The sequence below is a fragment of the Alosa alosa genome, chromosome 8 (assembly GCF_017589495.1).
Source record: "Alosa alosa isolate M-15738 ecotype Scorff River chromosome 8, AALO_Geno_1.1, whole genome shotgun sequence".
NCBI classification, from domain to species: Eukaryota; Metazoa; Chordata; class Actinopteri; order Clupeiformes; family Clupeidae; genus Alosa; species Alosa alosa.
The window spans coordinates 10,593,391-10,615,744 of NC_063196.1; the positions used below are offsets into that span (position 1 = coordinate 10,593,391).

General features: G+C 41.2%; 2 protein-coding genes across 5 annotated transcripts in view; one reads left to right on the forward strand and one right to left on the reverse strand.

The window, feature by feature from the left end:
* The window catches only part of si:dkey-71h2.2 (low density lipoprotein receptor adapter protein 1), a 51,731-nt gene extending 48,901 nt beyond the window's left edge, over nt 1-2,830 (forward strand). The window contains exons 9-10 of one of the 4 annotated variants that reach the window (XM_048251199.1): nt 808-845; nt 2,452-2,830. In XM_048251199.1, the coding sequence (XP_048107156.1) occupies nt 808-844 (37 nt within the window). In that variant the 3' untranslated portion in view covers nt 845; nt 2,452-2,830. Of the gene's footprint in view, nt 473-807; nt 846-2,451 lie in introns of those variants that run through there. The other 3 variants (XM_048251198.1, XM_048251197.1, XM_048251201.1) reach the window with 3 other exon arrangements.
* Nucleotides 2,831-16,364: 13,534 nt separating this feature from the next.
* The window catches only part of fndc4a (fibronectin type III domain containing 4a), a 30,024-nt gene continuing 24,034 nt past the window's right edge, over nt 16,365-22,354 (reverse strand). The window contains exons 5-6 of the mRNA XM_048250897.1: nt 20,765-20,898; nt 16,365-16,733 (exon numbers count right to left, since the gene is read on the reverse strand). Of these exons, the coding sequence (XP_048106854.1) occupies nt 16,695-16,733; nt 20,765-20,898 (173 nt within the window). The 3' untranslated portion in view covers nt 16,365-16,694. The remainder of the gene's footprint in view (nt 16,734-20,764; nt 20,899-22,354) is intronic.

Below are 22,354 nucleotides of genomic sequence, written 5' to 3' on the forward strand. Positions count from 1 at the left end.
GGTAGGAAACTGCTTTGTCATCCTGGCAAAAGAGGCCATCGGTCATTACCGTAATGAGATGAGGAGTGAGCAGACGACGCAGTGACATAAATCACCAGAAATGAGATGAAATTGAGGTGGTCATCTCCTCTCTCCAGTTTGGCACAAGGATGCCGTTACATACTGCCCGCCACTACCCCTCTTGACCAGCAAACAAAATCGTTTAAGTGCCGCCTGCAAAGAGTGCGTCAGCCAGCAAAACTCTAATTATGGCTGCCTCAGGTATAGCCACACCCCAGCATCTACCCATGGCTGGCCCGTCAGGGGTCTCTTTGGAGAAGCGGGATTAGGACAGCAGTGGCCAGAGGACACAGCAGGGGGTCACAGCTGAGGTGCCTGTGTTGCAAACACGCTTGGATGACTGAGCAATTTTGTCAGGCTGTGACAGACACGGAAGGTTGTGTGGCTGTGTGTGTGTGTGTGTGTGTGAGAGAGAGAGAGAGAGAGTGTGTGTATGTGTGTGTGTCTTGTTGTGTGTGTGTGTGTGTGTGTGTGTGTGTGTGTGTGTGTGTGTGTGTGTGTGTGTGTGTAAAGCAATGTGAGCAATGTGTGAAGTCAGGTCCAAGGATGCAGGGTGATTATTTCATTATGCACAAATGTCAGCACATCTCTCCTTCTCCTCTCTCTCTCTCTCTCTCTGTCTCAATCTCTCTCTCAATCTCTCTCTCTCGGTCTCTCGCTCAATCTCTTTCTCAATCTCTCTCTCTCGGTCTCTCGCTCAATCTCTCTCTCAATCTCTCTCTCTCCCTCTCTCCCCACCACCTGCAGCAATATGGAGGTGGAGGAGATGGACACAGGTAAGTAAGGTGAGAGCCAGAATGAACTCTATGTTTTTAATTGAAACTGTATGTGTCACATCATTCGTACAGTAGAAGGGCAGTGCTGGGGGAAGCTGTGTGAAGTAGCCTGGTTCAGAGATGCTGCCATTTACTATGGCTGCTATTTCTATGTGTGTTATGTTATGTGTGACTGTTGCTTTATAGATAGATAGATCGATAGATAAATAGATAGATAGATAGATAGATAGATAGATAGATAGATAGATAGATAGATAGATAGATAGAGTAGATAGATAGATAGATAGATAGACAGATTAATAGATTGGTATATTGATATGAATATACTGTATTATGACACATACACAGAACAAGTCAAAAGTAAAACAATAAATGGAATTTAGGATATTAAGTATCTCATAATGTAGAAATTATCAATTAGCCAATTTATAACCTTTTATTTAAGACATATAGGGAAGGATATAATTGATACATGATGCAGGAGTTCACAGATTCTTATGGTGTCAACAGCTCCATATTCTAAACCCGAAAGGTTATAGGTGATCTGAGAGATCTGGTACCATAGTCTACATGTAGTATGTAGCATGCTGCAGTTAGAATGAAACAGCTTATTTATCAATTGTCATCATATACAGCTTAACATATTTAAACTTGCATGCGTGAAATATGTTCCATTTTTTTGTAATTGAGTTCCTTTGACCCAGCTAATTGTCTTGCAATGTCATTTTTTTTGGCTTGCATTCATAATTATGTCCATACATTAGAACAGAGTAGACAGATTTGAGGACATGGTATCTGACTGCCAGACATCTGCAATTATGATGAACTGTGTTTCAACATAATTATATGTTATTAACCATGTAACATATGCGGTATTTTAGCTATTGCTGTTGGTTAATGTAGCTAGTGTTGGTTGTACATGGCATGCAAGATTAAGTGTTGATCTCTGCCATTGTGCTGTGTTGTTTTTGATGATTTGGTTGTTGTTTTCTCTGCAGTGGTTGTGGGTTTTTGTTATCTCACTCTGTGATCAATAATTTAGTTCAAATGATCAAAGTTTTTCCTTTCATTCTTTCTGATTTCTGCTCTCTTTATTTCTCCACCTCTTGCATTGCGTTCTTTCATCACTGTTCTTTTATATTGTCATTCTTTGGATAAACATCACGATTCCCCGATACCATCTCTCTCGTCTTCTATGCATCCTCCCTCTATCTTCCTCTCTCTTTCTCTCTTCCTCTCTCTTCCTCTCTTCATTTTACTGCTCCGCTATGTTGTCTTTCTTTTGAAAACATCACAATTTCACACCTCGTCTTCTACTTCTCTCTTTCGCTTGCCATATCCTATCTCTCCTCTTTCTCTCTTTTTTTCTCTTACCCTATCTATCTCTCCCTTTCTCTCTCTCTCTCTCTCTCTCTCTGTCCCTTTCTCCCTTCACTCTTAATCCACTGATTGGCTTCACTCTCTTTCTTCTGAAAACGTCATGATTCCACACATCTCGCTTCACTTCCTTCCCTCTCTCCCTCTCTTCCACTCTCTTTATCTGTCCATCATTCCTTCTCTCTCTCTCTCTCCCTCTGATTCTCTCTCTCTCTCTCTCTCTCTCTCTCTCTATCAGACTGGCAGAGTCCCGCTCCGGACCGCCGTTGTCTGAAGCTGCAGCTCTGAGTCTGACGACAGCTGATCTGGAGGACCTGCTGTCGGGCAGCGACGAGGACGACTCAGAGTAAAGGACCCCTCGAGCACCCAAACCACCACCCAGCACACATAAGCACACACACACACACACACACACACACACACACACACACACACACACCCCTCCAGTAGGGGCCACAGCGGTGCTCAGTTTAAAGAGACAGCCTGCCTCATCTCCCATTCAGCATCTCACACAAGACCAAGGGTCTCGCCATCCTCCTTTACACTCCCATCAAAACCACAGGGCCTTCTCTCTCTCTCTCTCTCTCTCTCTCTCTCTTCCTCTCTCTCTCTCGCCCCTCTCTCTCTCTTTCTCTCTCTCTTCCTCTCTTTCTCTCTCTTCCTCTCTCTTCCTCTCTCTCTCTCTCTCTCTTCCTCTCTCTCTCTCTCTCTCGCTCTCTCTCTCTCTCTCTTTCTCTCTCTCCCTCTCTCTCTCTCTCTCTCTCTCTTTCTCTCTCTTCCTCTCTCTCTCTCTCGCTCTCTCTCTCACACACACTGACTGCAATACTGCCAACACCTATGATCTTCTCACAAACACACACACACACACACACACACACACACACACACAACCAAATACCTCGCAGACGGCACTGAATCTCTCTCCACACACACACTCCATTTTTCAAAAGCATCTCCTACCACAAGCCGCGGTCACTCTCTGTTGACGCTCACGGATCCTTTTCTTTCTGACAGCGAACCGTTCCATGTCCCAAGAGAAAGGCATATGTTCCCATCCCGGTAGGCCACATCTCCTGAGTTATCAATGCCCGCAGGGCTGAGAGCTCCGCCTAATGGACTACATTTCCCAGAATCACTTAACCACAAATTCTTGGCCACAAACCTACCATCAATAATTTATACAAATAATGGAACAAACAAAGGCATTTTAGCTATTGGTTAGCTACATGGCAGATGTGTGTATTGATGATATGATGTTTGCTACGGCGTCCTTCTTTTTGAGAGTGTAGTGGGACCAAAATAAACTTGGATGCGCTCCCAGAAAGTGAGCCAGCCATGTCACTCTATGATGTCTTTGATATGTTGGGGATGTTATGCAGATGATGACGCAGCAATTTCCCCTGATTTTGTGTGTGTGTGTGTGTGTGTGTGTGTGTGTTACAAACTCTCCTTCAGTTATCTATGCGCTTGGTTCACCTGGTTTTTGCCAAGTGTGTGACTGCGATACTGTGTGGTCAGACTTGATCGGACTGAAATGGCTGTGGTCACAGAGGACACAGTTTTCCACTCTGTGGCGTGAGATTGATATCAGCACAGGATTCTCTAACCAGCTACAGCTCGAGACTACCTTACTGCTGGGACCACCAGCCTACATGCATATGGCTGTTTCAGTAGTGGCACATACCGTCTGTTTTACACCTGCATGCCGAGCGCAGATATGAAAAGGTCCATTAGCTATCCTTCTATCTCTTAATCTGTTGTTTCTTGGTTTCGTTCAGGTTGCTTCCTTTTTTACTTTCTTTCTGTCCTCTTTCTATCTTTCCCTTCCCTCTTCATTTATCATTTGGTGTCTTTCTGTCTTTGGACAAACAGGGTAATAAAATGGAGAGAAACTGTCAGTGTGAAACTTTGAAGACATCTCAGGTTCCAAGCTTACTGGAGTGTTTGGCACATTTTTGCATTTTCTTCAAGTCAGTATGTCTGTCATCGTGGCCTATTTGTTCAACCGGATATTTGTTTCTCTTTTTTCTGCTTTTGAAATGAAAACCCTGACTGTGGAAAACGGGGGCGATTGTACATGTCATTTGACTACATACATAAAGCATGTATGAGATATCCATAACACATACATGACACTCCACTGTTGTAAGAAGCATGAACTGTATGGCATATTGTCTGATCCATGCATTCCTATATGTACAAATGCAAGATATTGTTCAAACTTTATACAGGCTCTCTTTATATATGTTTAATATGTACTTACTATGAAGTGAATATTTTGTTTTATTTTCTTTTGAAATTAGGTCAAGTTTGTTTAGATTTGTGTACCAGATCCTTGCTTGTATTACATTAAAGAGGTAGTAGCCTACTATGTATAGGAACTTTTGCATTATTGACAAACAATTCTCATAGTGGGATTTGCTCTATTTTAAAAAAAATAATAAATTCATGTTTGTGGCCTAATGTTGAAGTTGATAATGGCAATAGTTCATTTACATCACCTATTTACATTCATTAACCTGTTAAAATGCTAAAATCACAACATTCATTTCTATAACAGTACACCCACTAGAAAACAAACAAACATGCAAGCATCCAAACAAACTGGAAGAAATGACAGAAGAATAATGAACCTACAATACAGTGTGTTATGATAGAGTATACAGTATTTTTTTCAGAACTACAGTAGTAAACTTTAATGACCTTTTAAAAGTTGTCTTATGCTTCTCACCCCTTTATTTCCCTTTGCTGGCTCAATAAAGGTTATTTCTTGCACACGATCAGTAGTGAAGTACGATAATAGGGAGTCTGTGGTAACATCTGGCTGTGGACAACAGATGAAAAGGAGCCTTTTTTATTAACTCTGGCATACAGCTATGTTAATTGGAGCAGTTCTTGCTAAATAGATTAATATGAATACAAATAATGTTTCTACAAAATCTAGTTACAAGATTGACAATTCATATAAATGAATATGGCTTGACTGAGTCCTCTTTCTGAATTACAAAACAAATGGATGAAATCCAAGCATATCTATTTAGCCTACTCTATAGTCACTCTTCTCAAGGTCAACTTATAACACAATTTTGAGCTAAATATGAGCTCTTTGCACTTGAGTCTAAAACTTTAGATTGGTCCTCTGGTTGCGGTGTGTGTCTGTGTGTGTGTGCGTGTATGCGCTAATGCATCTAATTTATTTTAGCCCTGCGTTCTCTCCCAGAGTTTGAAATCCAAAGTGGAGGCTTCAGCATGCGGATGGAACTTGATGTTATGCAGTTATTTTAGATACGCCAGTGAGCAGTCTCTCAGGAGATAAGGGCTGAATATCAATTGACAAGCCTCAGAAAGAAAGAAAAAAATAACTACAGTAAAGACAAAAAGTCTTAACAGGTTCCTATTTTTGCTATTCTTTTGTGAATGTGTCAAGGAGGTTAAAGCAGGCATGGGCTGGACATTGTTTTTATTGCACCAGTCCGAATGAGTCCTTGCCACATTCACCTCCATGCGGCACAGCCACTGGGTTATTTTTGGGAGTACTTGAATAATGTCCACTGGCAAAAAGGCATGCATAATTTCCCCATCAGACTAGCCAACATGTTGTGAATGAAAGGAGACCAATCAATAAGCTGTATTAAAACACAGCATAGTTTTTTTTTCATATAGTTCCAAGTGAAATTATGCTACAGGATATATTTTATTCAACCAAGTCAGCCCTTCAGCCCCTGCTCTATAAATATATGTAATGACTTGTTAGTTACCCTTTAACCCTTAAACAGGCAACGTGCACCAGGAGATAGATACTTTTTAACATCCTCTGGGGGGCATTTCTTTTTTTTTTTTTTTTTTATTTATTTATTTATTTTTTATTTGCAAACATCATTGACATTACAGAAAATGCAACACTACGACATGCACATGAATACTACATACGACAAACAGACGTACATTACATAAACACATACTGTAACTTAACAAGACATCACATTGACTTGGCTTCCACAAACATAACACAACATAACATTAATAACAGAAAGGCTAAGGATGATTTGCGTCCAGGATGATTACAGATATGATTATCAGGGATGAAATTGATGACCGGAATGAAAAGAAGGGGGGATGGGGGGGGTGCGGATGGTAGCTCTAAGAGTGTGAATGAGGTGGTGTTGGGATGGGGGTGGGGATGGGGGTGAGGGGTAGTGAGTATGTGAGGATGTATGTGTGTGTGTGTGTGTGTGTGTGTGTGCATATGTATAAGGCTGGTTTGCTGTTGGGCCAGGAGGAGAGAAGCTGGAACATAGAGAGGGAGGGTTTCAGGAGAGGAGTTGTAATTATTCTATTAATGATAAGTATAATAATAGGAATAACTGATTGCCTGGTTGATTGCCTGACTGATTGCCAACCTGGGCACCCATTAATGGCCACAGTTCCACCCAGCCCCTGCAGTTATACTGCGACGAGCTGACAGAGGGGAGGACCTGCGTGCCACCCATTGCCTCAGGCCCCAGCATATGCACACATCCTCCACTACCACGACCAACCACACCTCGCCCCCAGACCTTCACCCAACACGCCACTCTTGACCTAAATATGTACAGTATGTGAATGGCTAGGTTGAGGGGTCTATCTAGAATGTAGCATTAAAAGAAGTGGGCATGCATGGTGAATATCTGTCAGGATTTCCCCATGCACACCACACTTACCCTGTGTAAGATGTATGCCTCAACAATGTGTGCATTAAAATAAGTGAGGCATGCAGATAGACACCTGATGAGGCATCTACCTGCACTCCCTCTTACCCTAGCCTGTTTTGTAGTTTTTGTTTATGTATGTCACCTAACATGTAGTGCGATTAAAAGAGAGTAAAGCGTGCTGTGTGCTTCCAGGACAAGGCGTGTGCATGAGCGTATGAGGAGGGTGCACACCGGGGACCAGGGCCAATAGATAACCCACAGGACCCAACCAATGCCAAAACCACACAGCGACCGCCAGGACCGAAGTCTCCCAAGCCATCCAATGGGGCCCGCAGAATAACGATGGGAGAGGCAGAGAGAAAGAGTGAAATTAGTAAAGTTATCAGAGAATGTAAATAAAAGGGGGAGGGAAAGAAGGGGATGCTATTTATATTACTACTACTAATAATAATAATAATAATAACAATAATAGTTCCAGCTACCCTCCCCTGCCTAGTGTTCGATGATATGTGTATCTGTTGATGAAGTGTGTTATGATCGTGTGGAGATGGAACTCAGGCAAAGAGGGTCAGGACTGTAAGTAGGTGATAAAGGGGTACCAAGGAGAGGTTGTATCCTGAGTATTGATTAAGTTTGTAGTTGATAGGTTTTCTAATTATATATAGTCTGTTAACAAGTTTTTCCAATGAGTGATGTGAGCTTTTTTCCTAGATTTCCAGTTCATGAGGATTGTTTTCTTGGCGATAGTCAGCGCTACCAGTAGTGTTTTATTGCCGGAGTTGCTTAAATTGACTGTGGATGTATCACCAAGTATGCATAAGGAAGGGGATGCTGGGATGTGACAGCCAAAGATGGAAGAGAGAGATTTTGTGACACTCACCCAGAAGTGGTTGATTGGAGTGCAATGCCAAACCGCATGAATGTATGTATCTGGGTTATTTTGTGTGCAGTGAGTGCAAAGATCCGAGCCAAACCCCATTTTGCCAATTTATGTGCAGTGTAGTGGAATCTGTGAAGAACCTTGTATTGTATTAGTTGTAGATTACTATTCTTTGTCATGAGGTAGATGTTTTTGCACATTTTGGTCCAGAAGTCGGCACCGGGAGTAATTGATAAGTCTGATTCCCATTTGTGATATGGCAGGCCAATTGTTTTTTTCTGAACAAGATATAATTTTGTAAATTTGGGAGAGTATTTTTTTGGGAGAGGGAATATTAAGCAGCTCTGAGATTGGTGGGGGAATGTCAAGGTTAGCTGTCTGGATGTTAATTTTTCCTAGGATAGATGATTTAATTTGCAGGTATTGTAAGAAGTGTTTACTCGATGCCGTGCTTCTGGACCAAACAGGAAAATGAGGCCAGATTATTGTCTTGAAGAATGTGTTGAAGGTGAGTGATGCCCTTTCCCATCCATGTGTGAAAGTTAAGTTTTTTTTATTGACGGTGAAATCTGGGTTATTCCAAATCGGGTGCGAATTGATGGTGCTATAGGTGAATCAGTGATGTGGTAGAATCTCCACCAGGCTGTCAGAGTAGCTGAAATTGTTGGGGCTTTGAAGGATGGATGTTTTTGACCGACTGACTGCAGAAAGGGAGATCTGAGATTTTAATTTCTTTACAGATTGTTTGTTCTAGGTCTAACCAGGTGTTGTCTGAGGGGGTGGGGTGTAGCCATTTGTGGATGAAGTGGAGCTGGTTGGCCAGGGCATAGTGCTGGAAGTGTGGGGCCTCTAGTCCTCCCATTGCTTTTGGTTTTTGGAGAGTGGCGAGTTTGATCCTTGGGGTCTTATCTTTCCAGTAGAATTTAGTGATTAATGAATCGAGAGACTTAAACCAGAGGGTGGTGGGCTGGGTTGGAATCATAGAGAATAGATAGTTTATTTTGGGCAGTATTGTCATTTTGATTACTGAGATTCTGCCCATGATGGATAATGGGAGGTTCTTCCAGCGTTGAAGGTCATCATCTATTGAAGTGAGTAGAGGGGAATAATTTAGGCTAAATAAGTCTGACAGCCTGGGGGAGACTTTTATCCCTAAGTAAGTGATATAGTTAGTGCAGAGTGGGATAGGTGAAGAGTTGGCTGTCACATCCCAGCTGTTGGGATGTAATGGGAGAACTGCAGATTTATTCCAATTGATTGAGTATTCAGAAATTTTAGAGAATGTGTCAATGAGTTTGATGGTTTCTTCTACTGATGTTGTGGGGTCTTGAAGAAAGAGAAGAATGTCGTCAGCATAAAGGCTGATTTTGTGATGCATATATGGAGTCTGGACACCTTTGATGAGGGGGTTCTGACGGATGGCAGCTGCTAGGGGTTCAATGAAGATTGTAAATAGTGAGGGGGGAGAGTGGGCACCCCTGTCTAGTTCCCCGGTGAAGAGTGAAACTTTGTGATGTTAGTCCATTGGTGATTACTGTGGCTGAAGGAGAGGTATATAGAAGTTTAATCCAGTTAATGGGGGGCATTTCTAAAAAAAAATCCAAATCAAGTTATGATTGATCAAAAGTCCTGTCTGTTATCAGTCTGTAGGTCACATGACTTGGTTCAGGTTGTTTGTCATTATGTAGTTAGCTTGGTCAGAAATCAAATTGGCCGCCAGCGGTAGCGCACATGCTAACCAAGTGGTGAGTAATTACATATAAATCATAGTTATTTTCAATAAATAAATCATATTAACTCATATAAGTGATTATGACTATTGTCTAAATATATTGATAAAGAAAAAAAAAGCTTAACTGTGTTTGTGGAGTTAGTTTAGTAACTTTGAAATGTATGTATCCCCCAAGATACGTTGCCAGATTAGGGTATAAAATTTGGTCAATGGGAATTCTGTGTAGTATTGAAAATGTAGTTTTCAAACAGGAAGATATGCTAATATACACTGCAAAAAGAGATGTTATCATGTACAGGTATACATTATGACAGTACAACCATATATTGCCCTTTAGGGTATCACAGTTAGCTCATTTTATGGCAACAGAAAGATGAATAGAAGAGCGAGCGAATGAGCGTGATAGAGGAGATCCCTGAACACTCTTCAGGCATAGGCACTAGTGATGAAGATGAGGATAATCAGGTAGAATTGAGAGATAGAACTAGAGACTTAATAGTTCTGCTGAGGAGGAGGAGGAAGAGGCGATGGAACAAATGCCTAAAAAAGCTAAGGAATTTAGGTGACAATGCTTAAATTGAGGGACATTTGGGCATATTTACTGAAGTGAGCAGACCAACCAGCTTAACCAATGAGCAGTACCTTATAGAACTCAACAGTCACCACCTACCTCCCTAAGGGGTCAGGTACTGGATGTAAGTTCCCCATTAATTTCCCATTTGATGTCTGGAAAAATCTGTATGAAGTGTTTTAGGCCTGGCCTTAGGCTGACCAGCTATGGTATGAATCGTGATCGTGCAACATTTCATTTTGTGCAAAACAAAAACTAATAGAAAAACAACAAAAATACATTATATTATACATATGTATACAATATGTATTCATTTAATTTCCAATCGAAGGAACTACTAATCCCATGATCAGCTATTGCGAATAATGCATTTTCCAATATTTGCCAACCTAATGATAGTTTAACACACTTATTTTTGACTGTAAGACAAGATGACTTACTCCACAGTTTACATTAAGCCATTTTCACTTCAAGGTAAGCAAAACAGTTTTCACTGGATGGCCACACATAGACCTGTGAAGTTCTATATGAATATATATAATAGCTTGATCAGGCCATAGCTGATTTTAACCTTAGACTGTATAAAATAGGTTTTAAGTCTACATTGGATGGTTACATTTACTTATAATCCGGATTTATAATCCAGTTCTCAAAGGAGAATGTGAATTAGATTGTTACTTCCGAAACCCGAGTGGGCGGTGACTGTTAAGGTCTTGGTGGATGGCTCCCAGCAAAGTTCCCTTGTTATACACATAGCATAACACTGTTTGAGTATGTACAGGCTATATTTTGCTGCCATTTTGGTAAATCAAAAAGAAAAGCCAAATAAATTTACACAAATACTGACAAATTGCCAAGTTATCTCATTCAATAACTTTGTGTGTACTTCTGCGAAAAAGTTTAACCACCTGTCAACGGCAAAAAGCCTGTAAATTCAGAGCATCCGATGAGATGTCATCTCCATAATATATAGTAGAATTTGATAAAAAATAATATGAAATCCATTTTAAAAATAGTATTTATGACATAAATGATGAAGGAAAGCAAGATTTCATCAGTTATATGTATCAAATGAGAAATGGAAAAGTTCACCAATTTGATTATTTTTATACCTTAATAGGGCAACGTATCCCAGGAGATACAACTCATAAAATCCAAAATATCCAAAATATTTCAAAAATGAGTGTGGAAATGTTTTCCTTAGGTGCAAATGAGACAGAATGTAACATAAAATGATTTTTTACTACTATTTGTTTTACTCATGCCTGTTTAAGGGTTAACAATGTGTGTCTGTCGAGGTTTCTGCTTGTTTGGGCTCCACTTCATGGTACAGCGCCCTTCATTCCTGTCTTGCTGCTTGTGTCCATCTAGTGTAATTAATGCAGTGATTACTGCTTTTTAAACTGCACTGCACTGCACTGTCTGCATGCCTTAATGTGTGGGTGTTAGGACAGCGACAGGATAAAACGTTATCACAGCTGCTGATAAGCTTTTTCCATGCTGTGACTACTCTGCTGACAAAACTTTTTTGGACGTTAAATGGCATCAAAAGAAGTCTGTGTTCGAATACATGAGATATTGTTTATTACTAGTAATATTGATGCATAGTCCATGAGCCCTGATATAGACAGCAAGACCTATAAGAACAAGGCTATTTAGGGATTGTTGCTGCTGTACCATGGGGCGATGCCTCCACTTTTGCTGAAATCTATGCAACACTCGGATTTCTGTGAAGACTTACAACAGCAACAACACCACACTGTATGGGAACAAACATTCCTCATCAGGCAATGTGAGAGCACTAAGGGGAACTGTTTATTTTGTTTAATTAAGTGCATTAAATATGTTTCACATGTTTTGTTTGTCTCTGTCTCCTCTCTCCCTGAAACAGTTATTATCAATACATAATAATATAATACACAATAAAAGTGATACCTTTTGCAAACCAAATTGACACCAGTTAAACACACACACACACACCTAAAGGTATGACTCAAATATCTTTTTTATCGAATCATAACTTCGCTGATATAACTCCATGCAAACGTTCTTTGACATATCTATGTGTTATTACATCACATTCCCATCTGATAGTCTGGGATAGGTGGGAAAACTCCAGTTATCCATAATCAGATACATGATGTGTTCTCAAGTATACTAGAAATTGACCCTATTTGGATTGCATTGTAAAGGCATTGAATGCTGAAAACATTAAAAGGCCTTTTTTACTAGACACGTAAACGTCTTTTGTTTTGAGATTAGGTTGTTTAGATTTGTGCAAGAGATCTGTGTTTCTATTACCTACAAGAGGTAGTCAAGGGGGTAGCAGTAAACCTTTGCATTACTAAAAGACCTTTGTAATAGTGAAATGCATATTTTATTATAAATAAAAAAAAAAGACATCATGTATGCGGCCTAATCATGAAGCACACCACTGAAGTCTGAAATACGTGTTGAGGTGCAGTTCTGTAGCGTTCATTATCCAAACCATCAGAACCAGAGCATTGTCAGAGACCTGGTCACCACTAGAGAGAGTCTGACCTCTGAATTGATTCTCTCTCTGTCTCTTACCTGCCTGGTTGACCACTGCTGTGGTAATTGGCTGGCGTAGATTTATTGCGGTGCCAGACTGCCTAGTCTCTGTTCCCATACTCGCGGGTGGACTATTTTAGTGCTAATCAATTCTTTGGGGAGCCACACTTGGTCAGCCGAAACCTTGATTCACCTTGATTAGTCCCCTACAGTAGCACTATTTATTTTCTTCTTTTTTGTTTTCGTTTGTTAGTGTGCTGTTCAAAATGACTCAAGTTTGGGGGTTGTAGAACTTTTCTGTTTGTGTGCTGTAGTTTAGAGCTTCGGGGCAAAGCTGTTCACTTTGTTACACTCTTATTTTGAACAGTGTTCAATCCTGTGAATTTGGACGGTTCAATAATAAAATTATTTTTGAAACCCCCAGGGAGCTAAATGTCAAAAGAAGTCACTGGGTAAGCCCTGAGCATAGGACACTGGCAGAAAATGCAAAAATGTGTGTGTGTGTGTGTGTGTGTGTGTGTGTGTGTGTGTATGTGTACTTGTGCATGTGTGTGTGTGTGTGTTTGTGTGTGTGTGAGCCAATCCATGTCCTCTGATTCTCCCTTGTCAAAAGCCTTGTTCTCACTCTGCAGTGGCTCTCTGTCTCTCCCCTTCACTGCACTGTATGCTTGAGTTACTGTACCAATCTGCTCCATGCCCACCTGTCCCGACTAGGTGCAGCACTGGTACAGTATGTCTCTATGCCTTGTCAATACACCAGCTACAGCAGCAGCAGTAGCATCTCCACACATCTCCCTTCAAATCAAACCCAACCTAGCAAACCTACCTTCCCATTGTCTAAGTCATTTAAAGGTTATGTTCTCACAAAGATTGAATAGTAATATGTATAATGTGTTGTTTTTTCCCACTGGCCCTAATAAGTAGTTAGGCCACAGCAATGGTAGCCTGACGAGCCAGACCCACATTAAAATGTAGGGTCTGGGCACTCACCATTTGCAGTGCTTAGTCCGAGGGGCGGGATAATCGGTTGTCTTTCAAATTCCCTCGGCACGCAATAGGACAGCGCAATGAGTCCCATGCGTTATCCCATCAGCGGAGCTAGTTGGCTAGTTGAAACTTTTGCCAACTTAAAAAAAACTTAACTCGTGTCACACTGTTCGCCAACAGCAACATCCATCTTCTTTGTTTTCAAGTAGCAGGGAATTCAAGCCAAACCATTGCAACTCTGCCATCAATCATTATGTTAAGCCCGCCTAACAACTCTATACACGAGTTGGCCTGATAGAAGTTTAATTTTTCGAGCTCACAAGCCAACGGAGAGTTGCTAGACTAGGGCTCTAGGGTGCGTCTAGATTTCTAGGCTACAACAATGCAGGTTAAAGGAATAGATTTTTGGTGAGGCTGCTGTGAATGTTAGCTGGCTGTCAGTTTGCGGTGGTTTCTTATGCAGACATGTCTGAGAGGTAGTAAAATTGACGTGTATAATTGAAATGAGCAGAAAATAGAAAGAACATACCATAACTGATAAATACCCAACTGATAAACCCTGTTCTCCAGTAACTGTTACTGCCGCAGTGAGTTGTGACGTCAGTTGTACACAACACAACAGAGTCCTGTTCGTTGGACAGCTGCCCACAATATGGTTGTCTTTGGTGCCCTTAAGTCTGAGACAGGACAAGAGCAGACAGCCAGGTATGGACCAGTGCCACGGCTGCTCCTTCCCCAGCACAGCGCCATCATCTTTCATTCATATCAGCAATGCCCTTTTGCCACGTTGGCAGCTATTCTTCTCTTTGACAACGTTGTGTTAAGGGGCGCTTGTAAGGTTGTAGCCAAACTGCCAATGTCCTGCCCTTTGGATGATAGAGAGTAAACCAGATGATTCATGAGGTCTGGCCATTTCTGTGTCTTTCAACTACTTCCAGTTCTGTAAAATAAGCTCGTACTTTGCACAAAGTACCAAAATCAACATAGTATATTAAGTCTGCATATCATTGTATTCATATATAGCCTATGGTCTATATTATTGGCATGTTTCAGCAACTCACTTCATTTATTCTGAATGTGTCATAAATAACAAGCATTTTAAGTGTATGATCTAATCCAAGAGGCACTGCTTTCTTTGGTTGCTCATTGTTTACTTGGCATGAGAAAGAATGAATCTCTGTACAATAGAAATGCTAACTTTGTGCCCATTTGACTATTACGATCAGTTGATTATTCTTCTTGAAAGATAGAAATTATATTTAACACATTATTTTAACATTTGGATTATGCAATGGCAACTTTAAGAGTCAAAAACATTACAACCAAAAGTAATGGAATAATTGTATTTATTGGCATGAAATATGAATGACCAACAGTTGTTTACAATGTTTGATTCTAAGGCATGGCAATGTTCATTTATACACATGCATTTCTGAGCTGTTATTGAGGTCGTTATGACTGATTTGGGCAGCTGTATGATAGTTGAATGTTCTTTCTGTTTATTTACAGTTCACAGTAAAATCATTACAGCAAAAACATGATGGAAAGGACCTTTAAGCTAAGTAAAACCAAAGAGTAAAAATATTTACACAGCATTGATACTAAAAGCACATGTTCATAGAAATAGCAATTAGTCTGTTTGGGTTTTCCCAAACTGTAGCAAGTGAATTAAGTGCACAGCCAATGGTATATCCATTAGGAGAATCATGCAATCATGTTACAGTATATTGAAATGATCAACTTTACAAAAGTCTGTAATTCCTCCTTTCAAGTATACATGTTTTTGAGGGTAAATTAAAAGAGTTGAGTTGCCAGGTTGTATTAATACTGCTTGTATTGATTGACTAATCAAGTCATATTATCACTCTACTTGCATGTATTCCGCTCATATTCTGATGATATTAATATTGTCCTTATACGTTTTAGAGCACCTTCAGCAATGATGGACACATATTGAGTTATTTTACTTTCCTCCAACACCTACTATGACAAAAACAACAACTGTACTCGTATTAGTCATATCAACCAAGCACTGTAAAAGCCTTATGACCCAATGTCAAAATCAAACATTTCGACAGGACTTCAGTGATAACTTTTGAGACATCATGTCCCACATTCGCTTGTCTTGCCATAAGAGACCAAGCATAGATACCCATTGGTATGGTATCGTGTGGTTTTGCTAGGTGAGCACTGAACCATGCAAGTTGATTAAATACAGGCCGCTTTGCTGGAGAGGCTGGAGTTGACTATATCCCACATTGCTTGCACTACTACTTTACTACTACCTCAGCTCACTATATCTTATGGTTGCCTTGCATGCACCAAAAGCGCACAATGTTTTGATGTTTCTTTTCAAAATGAGCACAATTTCTCCCTGCTCTACGAACAAAGCTGAAAATACATGCAACAATCAAATTCTGTGTTGATGTTTTGTTTTTGTTTTGTTTTTAAGAAAATCAGAAACAAGAGAATAAAAACCCTGCTCTTAGTAATACAGTACACTACCATATAAAAATACACTGTTTCCAACGGTCATGGGGACACAAGAGAGACCTCCTTACTACTACTTGTAAGTAGAGACCAATATTTCTTTTACTTTTACTTGACATAATGTGTTCGGCACATTATGGACAATCATCCTGCAGGAGTTGATTGCTTAACATTTGTTTCTGTTTCTATTTGTGTGTGTGTGCGTGTCTATCTTTATACATGTGATTATTTGATCATTTGTCCACACTCTCTTTGCTTTGAATGTTAGTGTGTGTGTGTGTGTGTGTGTGTGTGTGTGTGTGTGTGTGTGTGTTGTGTGTGTGTGTGTGTGTGTGTGTGTGTGTGTGTGTGTGTGTGTGTGTGTGTGTGTGTGTTAGCTGACGAGGCAGCAGTAGCTTAGCTAATGGCTTGTTCCGCCCAGAATAGTGACTCCACAAGGCAGAGAGGCTCAGGCTGGTATGGCAGAGAGGAGGGAGGGGAGAGAGAGAGAGAGAGAGAGAGAGATAGAGAGAGAGAGGATGAGGGGAGGATGTGGGGTGGGTGGGTTTGGTAGACGCGGGAGAAGAGAAGGTGAGAAGCAGGCGTTTCCTGGCCTCCATTACACCTCAATGATGTTGATAGATGGCACAGACTGAAACTGCAATAAACAACATTCATTCAGGGGGAAAAAAGAGACATTAATATTTCCCAAAGCATCTAATTTCATTAAGCTTTGCAATATGTTCTGTCAGTAGGTAGTACGAACGAACGAACGAACGAATGAACGAATGAATGAATGAATGAATGAATGAATAAATGGATGAATGAATAGATGGATGGATGGATGGAGGAAGGAAACTGGATCTATTTCTAGAAATAAAGGACACAAATGCTCTGGAAGGTATAATGCTTTGACAATTTTAAGACTTTGTTTCGTTGAAATACATGGCACTCAAAATAAAGCATTGACTATCAGATAAGGCCACTGGATTCAATGTTCACTGCTTCAGTAGCTGAATACAAATGGACTTCTCTAAGACTTCCTTCACCACTGATTTAAAGGTCTTATTAAATCCGGGACAGCCAAATTCTTCTTAATTAGGGTCATGGTTCTTTTGTGCCCTTTGAGATCAATTCCTTTTTAATTTCTTCTTTTTTACTGTGACCGAATAACCAAAGACAAACTCTGCAGCTTCAGATAGCGATTAGGGAGCAAGAGGAGGGAGCGTTCACTATCGAGCAGAAAAAGGGGTCTGTGAGGGAAAGGGGGAGAGGGAAGTGATTCGGGAGCTGCAGTCAGTAGAAAGAAAGGAAGAATAAAGGAAAACAAAAGAGAGAAAGACAGAAAGAACAGGAGACTGTTCATTAAGACCAAACGTTGTTTCTTGTGAACTAATGGCTCTTAAAACTTACACTGTGCTTTTTTTTATTGAACTTTTGCAACTTTTCTGGGTGGCACTAACTTCATATCCACTATCCACTTAACCATGATCAGGCGATGCTTGCAAAATTGTGACAAGTCTACCACATGATAACCAAACATCTATCTAACCTAACAGGGTCTAGTGTGATGTGCAGGCCAATTCACACCATTCACTAATCAGCATTTGTTAGCTACAGTGGGGGCTCAGGTTAGCCTAGAAATCTAGACGCGCCCCTAGCGGCAGCAAATTACATTTGCTGCCAGGGCTAGTCTAGCAACTCTCCGTTGGCTTGTGAGTTCCAGAAATCGAAACTTAATCAGGACATTGAAATCGTGTATAGAGTCGTTTAGTGGGCTTAACATAATGATTGATGGCAGAGTTGCAACGGTTTGGCTTGAATTCCCTGCTACTTGAAAACAAATATCCTATTAAGCGCCCTATTGCGCGGCAGAGGGGAATTTGAAAGACAACTGATTATCCCGCCCCTCGGACTGAGCACTGCGAACGGTGAGTGCCCAGACCCTACATTTTAATGTGGGTCTGGCTCGCCAGGCTAGGCTCAGGTGGGATCAGTGTCTAATTTCATGACTTTGTTTGTTGTCGGGTGTGGGCACAGACAGGCTGGGATGAAGTAGTTTGTGTTTGCTAACTTCTCATTGTGGCGGGCCAAGTAGGCCATCTAATAATGAAGGACAAGATCTGGACTTGAGAGCTATGTTATCTCTTTGGTGGAGACAATACCAATTGTCGGGCAGCCGTGGCCTACTGGTTAGCGCTTTGGGCTTGTAACCGGAGGGTTGCCGGGTCAAACCCCGACCAGTATGGCTGAAGTGCCCTTGAGCAAGGCACCTAACCCCTCACTACTCCCTGAGCGCCGCTGTTGTTGCAGGCAGTTCACTGCGCCAGCATTAGTGTGTGCTTCACTGTGTGCTGAGTGTTTCACGGATTGGGAGACCAAATTTTTCTCACGGGATCAAAAGAGTATATATACTTATATATACTTATATAATACAAGGATCGTGGTGGAGTATGAGTTTTTATCTACAGACAATTCTGGGATATTTTTTTGTGTAATTTAGGGCCAGGGAGATATAGTTACCAATAGTGACTCCAGTTGGATTCTAGAGTGATGTAACTGATGAACTGGTGATGTAGAGCGATCTAATTTCATTGGTTTTCAATGTTTTTTAACAAAAGGTATTTCAAAATCAATTTGTGACAGAAAATGTACTTATGATATCTGCCCTTGTTTTCATGTTCCGTGGACTGAGTTTGCCACTAGACTTGGGGTCCTACTCCATCTCCAGGTCTGAATAATAATGAACTTCTAGGGTAAAACGGACCCAATGTTACTATTTTCTGCATCAAAAGAATCTCCTTCTTTCATGCTCTTACCGTGGGCTGTGTCTAATTTACTTTTGAGGGCTCATTTTATCCATGAACCATCCAATACAGATGTCATGCTCACTTGCCACCTTGAGCTGGAAACCTCCTGCACGAGTCTGTTTTACACGACCTGGAGTATGTGCAGAAAGCGACTGCCAAGCTAAGCCTCTTCTGGTTAACTTGTAAACCCTACAGAGTTAAGCAGAGGTGCACTTTTCTAATATAAATGCAAATGCTTCCCTCAATGAAATACAGTTCCCCTACCGTAGAGCTGTAGTGTCTACATGTTTGAGGGGAAAGATTGACTGAAACCAAATATAGGTTTAGCTAACAGAGCATTTATCCACATTTTTAGCCAGTGGTGAAGAAATGCAGCCTTAGAAAATCTCAGCAGAGCTCTGTCAGTGAGCAACTGGCATGCCCTTGGCTCAGCTTGATGTTAAAGCTGCACCTTCATGAAGGGAGTGAAAAGGCAACACCATCAGTCCTGAGATGTTACTGATCTTTAGTGCAATCGTTTAGGTGAAAAGTGAGGAGAATCGACCACTATGACAGCCTCACACACACATCTCTCTCTCTCTCTCTCTCTTATCTCCTCTCTCTTTCTTCTCCCTCCCTCTCTCTCTCTTTCTCTCTCTGGCTTACCACTCTGCAGGTGTTGAAACAGATTGTGTAATTTTTCTTTGTCCCCCTGCTCCTTCCTGTAGGCGCATCCTCCTTTGTTTGCGACAGAGTAATTGAAATCAGTCAAGGTTAAAAATGGATTTAGCATTTCCTCAGGCCTGTCAGTCATGTTGTTTTGGCAACAGGGGGGACAGCAGTGTTTAGCTCAGGGAGACTTTGGTCCAGTAAAGGCTTAAATAGGCTACACGGCTGATAGAGTATCTTTCCACAGATATTTAAAAAGGGTCCGAAATGGGACCCAATGGAGAGTATGTATTGATTGTCCATTTTGTAACTGCACTTACAGCATCTAGTTATGTGTGCTATTCATAACTTCTTGAATGCAGAGAGAAATAAAATGTTGAAATGTTGAGTGAAAATGGCGTTCCACTTTGTCACGAAAGTCCAACGGTGAAATGATCTATTTATGAAGGTGAGCGCGGAATAATTAGAAGTCTGAGGAGACAGGCCTTATCTGCCTGCGCCAGAAACAACTCAATTTTTAATCACCCCACCAAGGACTCATTCAGCAGCACTTTTGGCGTCCGCTCCACTCTCACAGTCCCATCAGCCGCCATTCACTCTGTTTCCGTCCCCCCCAGGAGGAGGGCCAAAACTTTTCTAAAAGCTATGAGTTTGATTTTCTTCTTTGATTTTTTTTTTTTTTTTCATTTTTTTTTCTTTTCCAAAAGGGTGCTCCCACAATTACTCCTGAGAATCAGGAGGAGCTCTGGCACACATTCCAATTCCATTTTTATGATTGGCTGGGTTAAGTGTTGCTGCGGCGACCAGATCAAGCCCGTTGCCCGCTCCCCCACGAAATCGCAGGAGATGAGGCTCCCGACTCTGGAGATTGAACCGTCACCTATGAAATTGAGGGGGCCGGGATTAAATAGGAGCCAGAGCAGAAATAGGTTCTCCACAAACCCAGCTGTCACTGTCACTGTCACTATTGATTTAGGGATACAGGAGTCACAACCACAACCAATTCTGGAATATAGGCTCTGTGTGAAAATGGTGTCTGCATTGAGGGGCTGCTTTTTTGCCGCTTTTCCTGTTACGATGGATAAAGTGGGCTAATGGCATGCAGGGGCTAATGTCTGACAGAGAGAATACGTCTGTGATTCAGATGGATTCAGGTGTGCAGTCAGCAGGCCAACATGCAAAAAAGGGAGTTCTATGAGGATGGCGGCCACGTTGAATGTTACTTGCTCACCTTGCTCCTCAGCAGGCCTCCACTGTGGTGCTCTGGGGTGCTCCGCTCCGACAGCGGCTTGACCTTCTCTTTGCTGTTGCTGTTGTCCGTGTCCTTGATGATGTCGTACTGACGGCAGAACAGCGCGATCACAGCTGTGTGAGGAGAAGAAACGCAGGGCGACGCCAAACACAGTTAACCCAAACTGAGATGGACCTCCTCCCTGAATGACTACCGGGCCACTGAAACTGTTGGGTGAACTACCTGACTAGCAGAATTGTTGGGTGAACTGCCTGGCTAACTTAACTTTTTTCCTGAACAACCTGTGTTAGTATGGCTAGCAGAACTAGGCCTACTGTACTTGACAGTGTGATTTATTTGACTGAACCAACCTGCTTTCTGGAATTGCTAGCAGACCTACATGAACTCTTGGATGAACTGCCTGATTATATTGATTTTTGGAAGAGGCCCTCTGGCTATCTGGCTGGCAGAACTATCAGAGAACCTCAATGTCCAATCAGAACTCATGCATGAAATAAAGATGGAAACTGGTTTGTGCCTTTTGATCATTCTTATTGGACACACTATTGACAGGACATGGTGTAGAGATCACTTTATTTAAATATTCCATTCTGTCACAGCCAATAAACTGTCAGGTCTTTTGCATATCAGCGCCATCACCAGTGTGGCACTCTCCACTTTAGACCTTTGATTATTAAGATTCTATTGTTTTCAATAAAACCCAGCACACCACCACCGAACCCTTTGGCTGTATAAATCACAGTGTAGATCAAAGATTTTAGTACAAAGTGCTCTAGAATCTGTGGTGTAGACTACAATTAAGTTATATGTTTGTCAGTGCTGTTGAATAAAACCTACTGTTTATTCAATACCTGTCATTTGAAAATGTCAGCGCTAGTGTGCATAGGCAAATGACGCACAAGTGAGCAATGACGCACTCATGTCGGTGACTACTGTATATATGGTCCGCTTAACGCTAACTTGAAGCCAAAATCTAACACTCTTCAGGGATAAATGAAAAGAGTAACACTGTAAGCAAAACCTGACTATATTTATGGCCAGCAAGGTCGGTAACATGACTTTCAACAGTACTATCAAGTGGTTTGTTTTCCCTGTCCATGGAAATTGTTCCTCTTTTCCCATTTTGAATTTGTTATTATCTTCCAATGGGACTGTTTGTCACATAAAAGTTATCACTGTAGATTTAAGGGCAAATGCAATATTGTTTCCTGAGTGAAGAATGGCTACAAAGGACAGTGAAATGGGCAACTGCAGCATGGATAATATCAGTAAGTTAATAAAATAGCAATAACTTGAATGAAAAGATGAATATAAACAGACATAAAAATGGAAACAAAATCAATAAAAACAGATGACACAAGGACAAAGAGTGACTCCAAACAATATGAATCTCCATAGTAACGGCACTCCGTCATAGGGAGATATCAGGCAAGTGACTCTGATAAGGATGTCATTGACCAAATACACAGGGCATGCGCGCAGTATGAGAAACATAATGACAGTTCTGGAGGCTTTGCTCCCTTATTGGGGTTTCCTGTGTGTTTAGTATTCAGAGAAAACACAATGCTG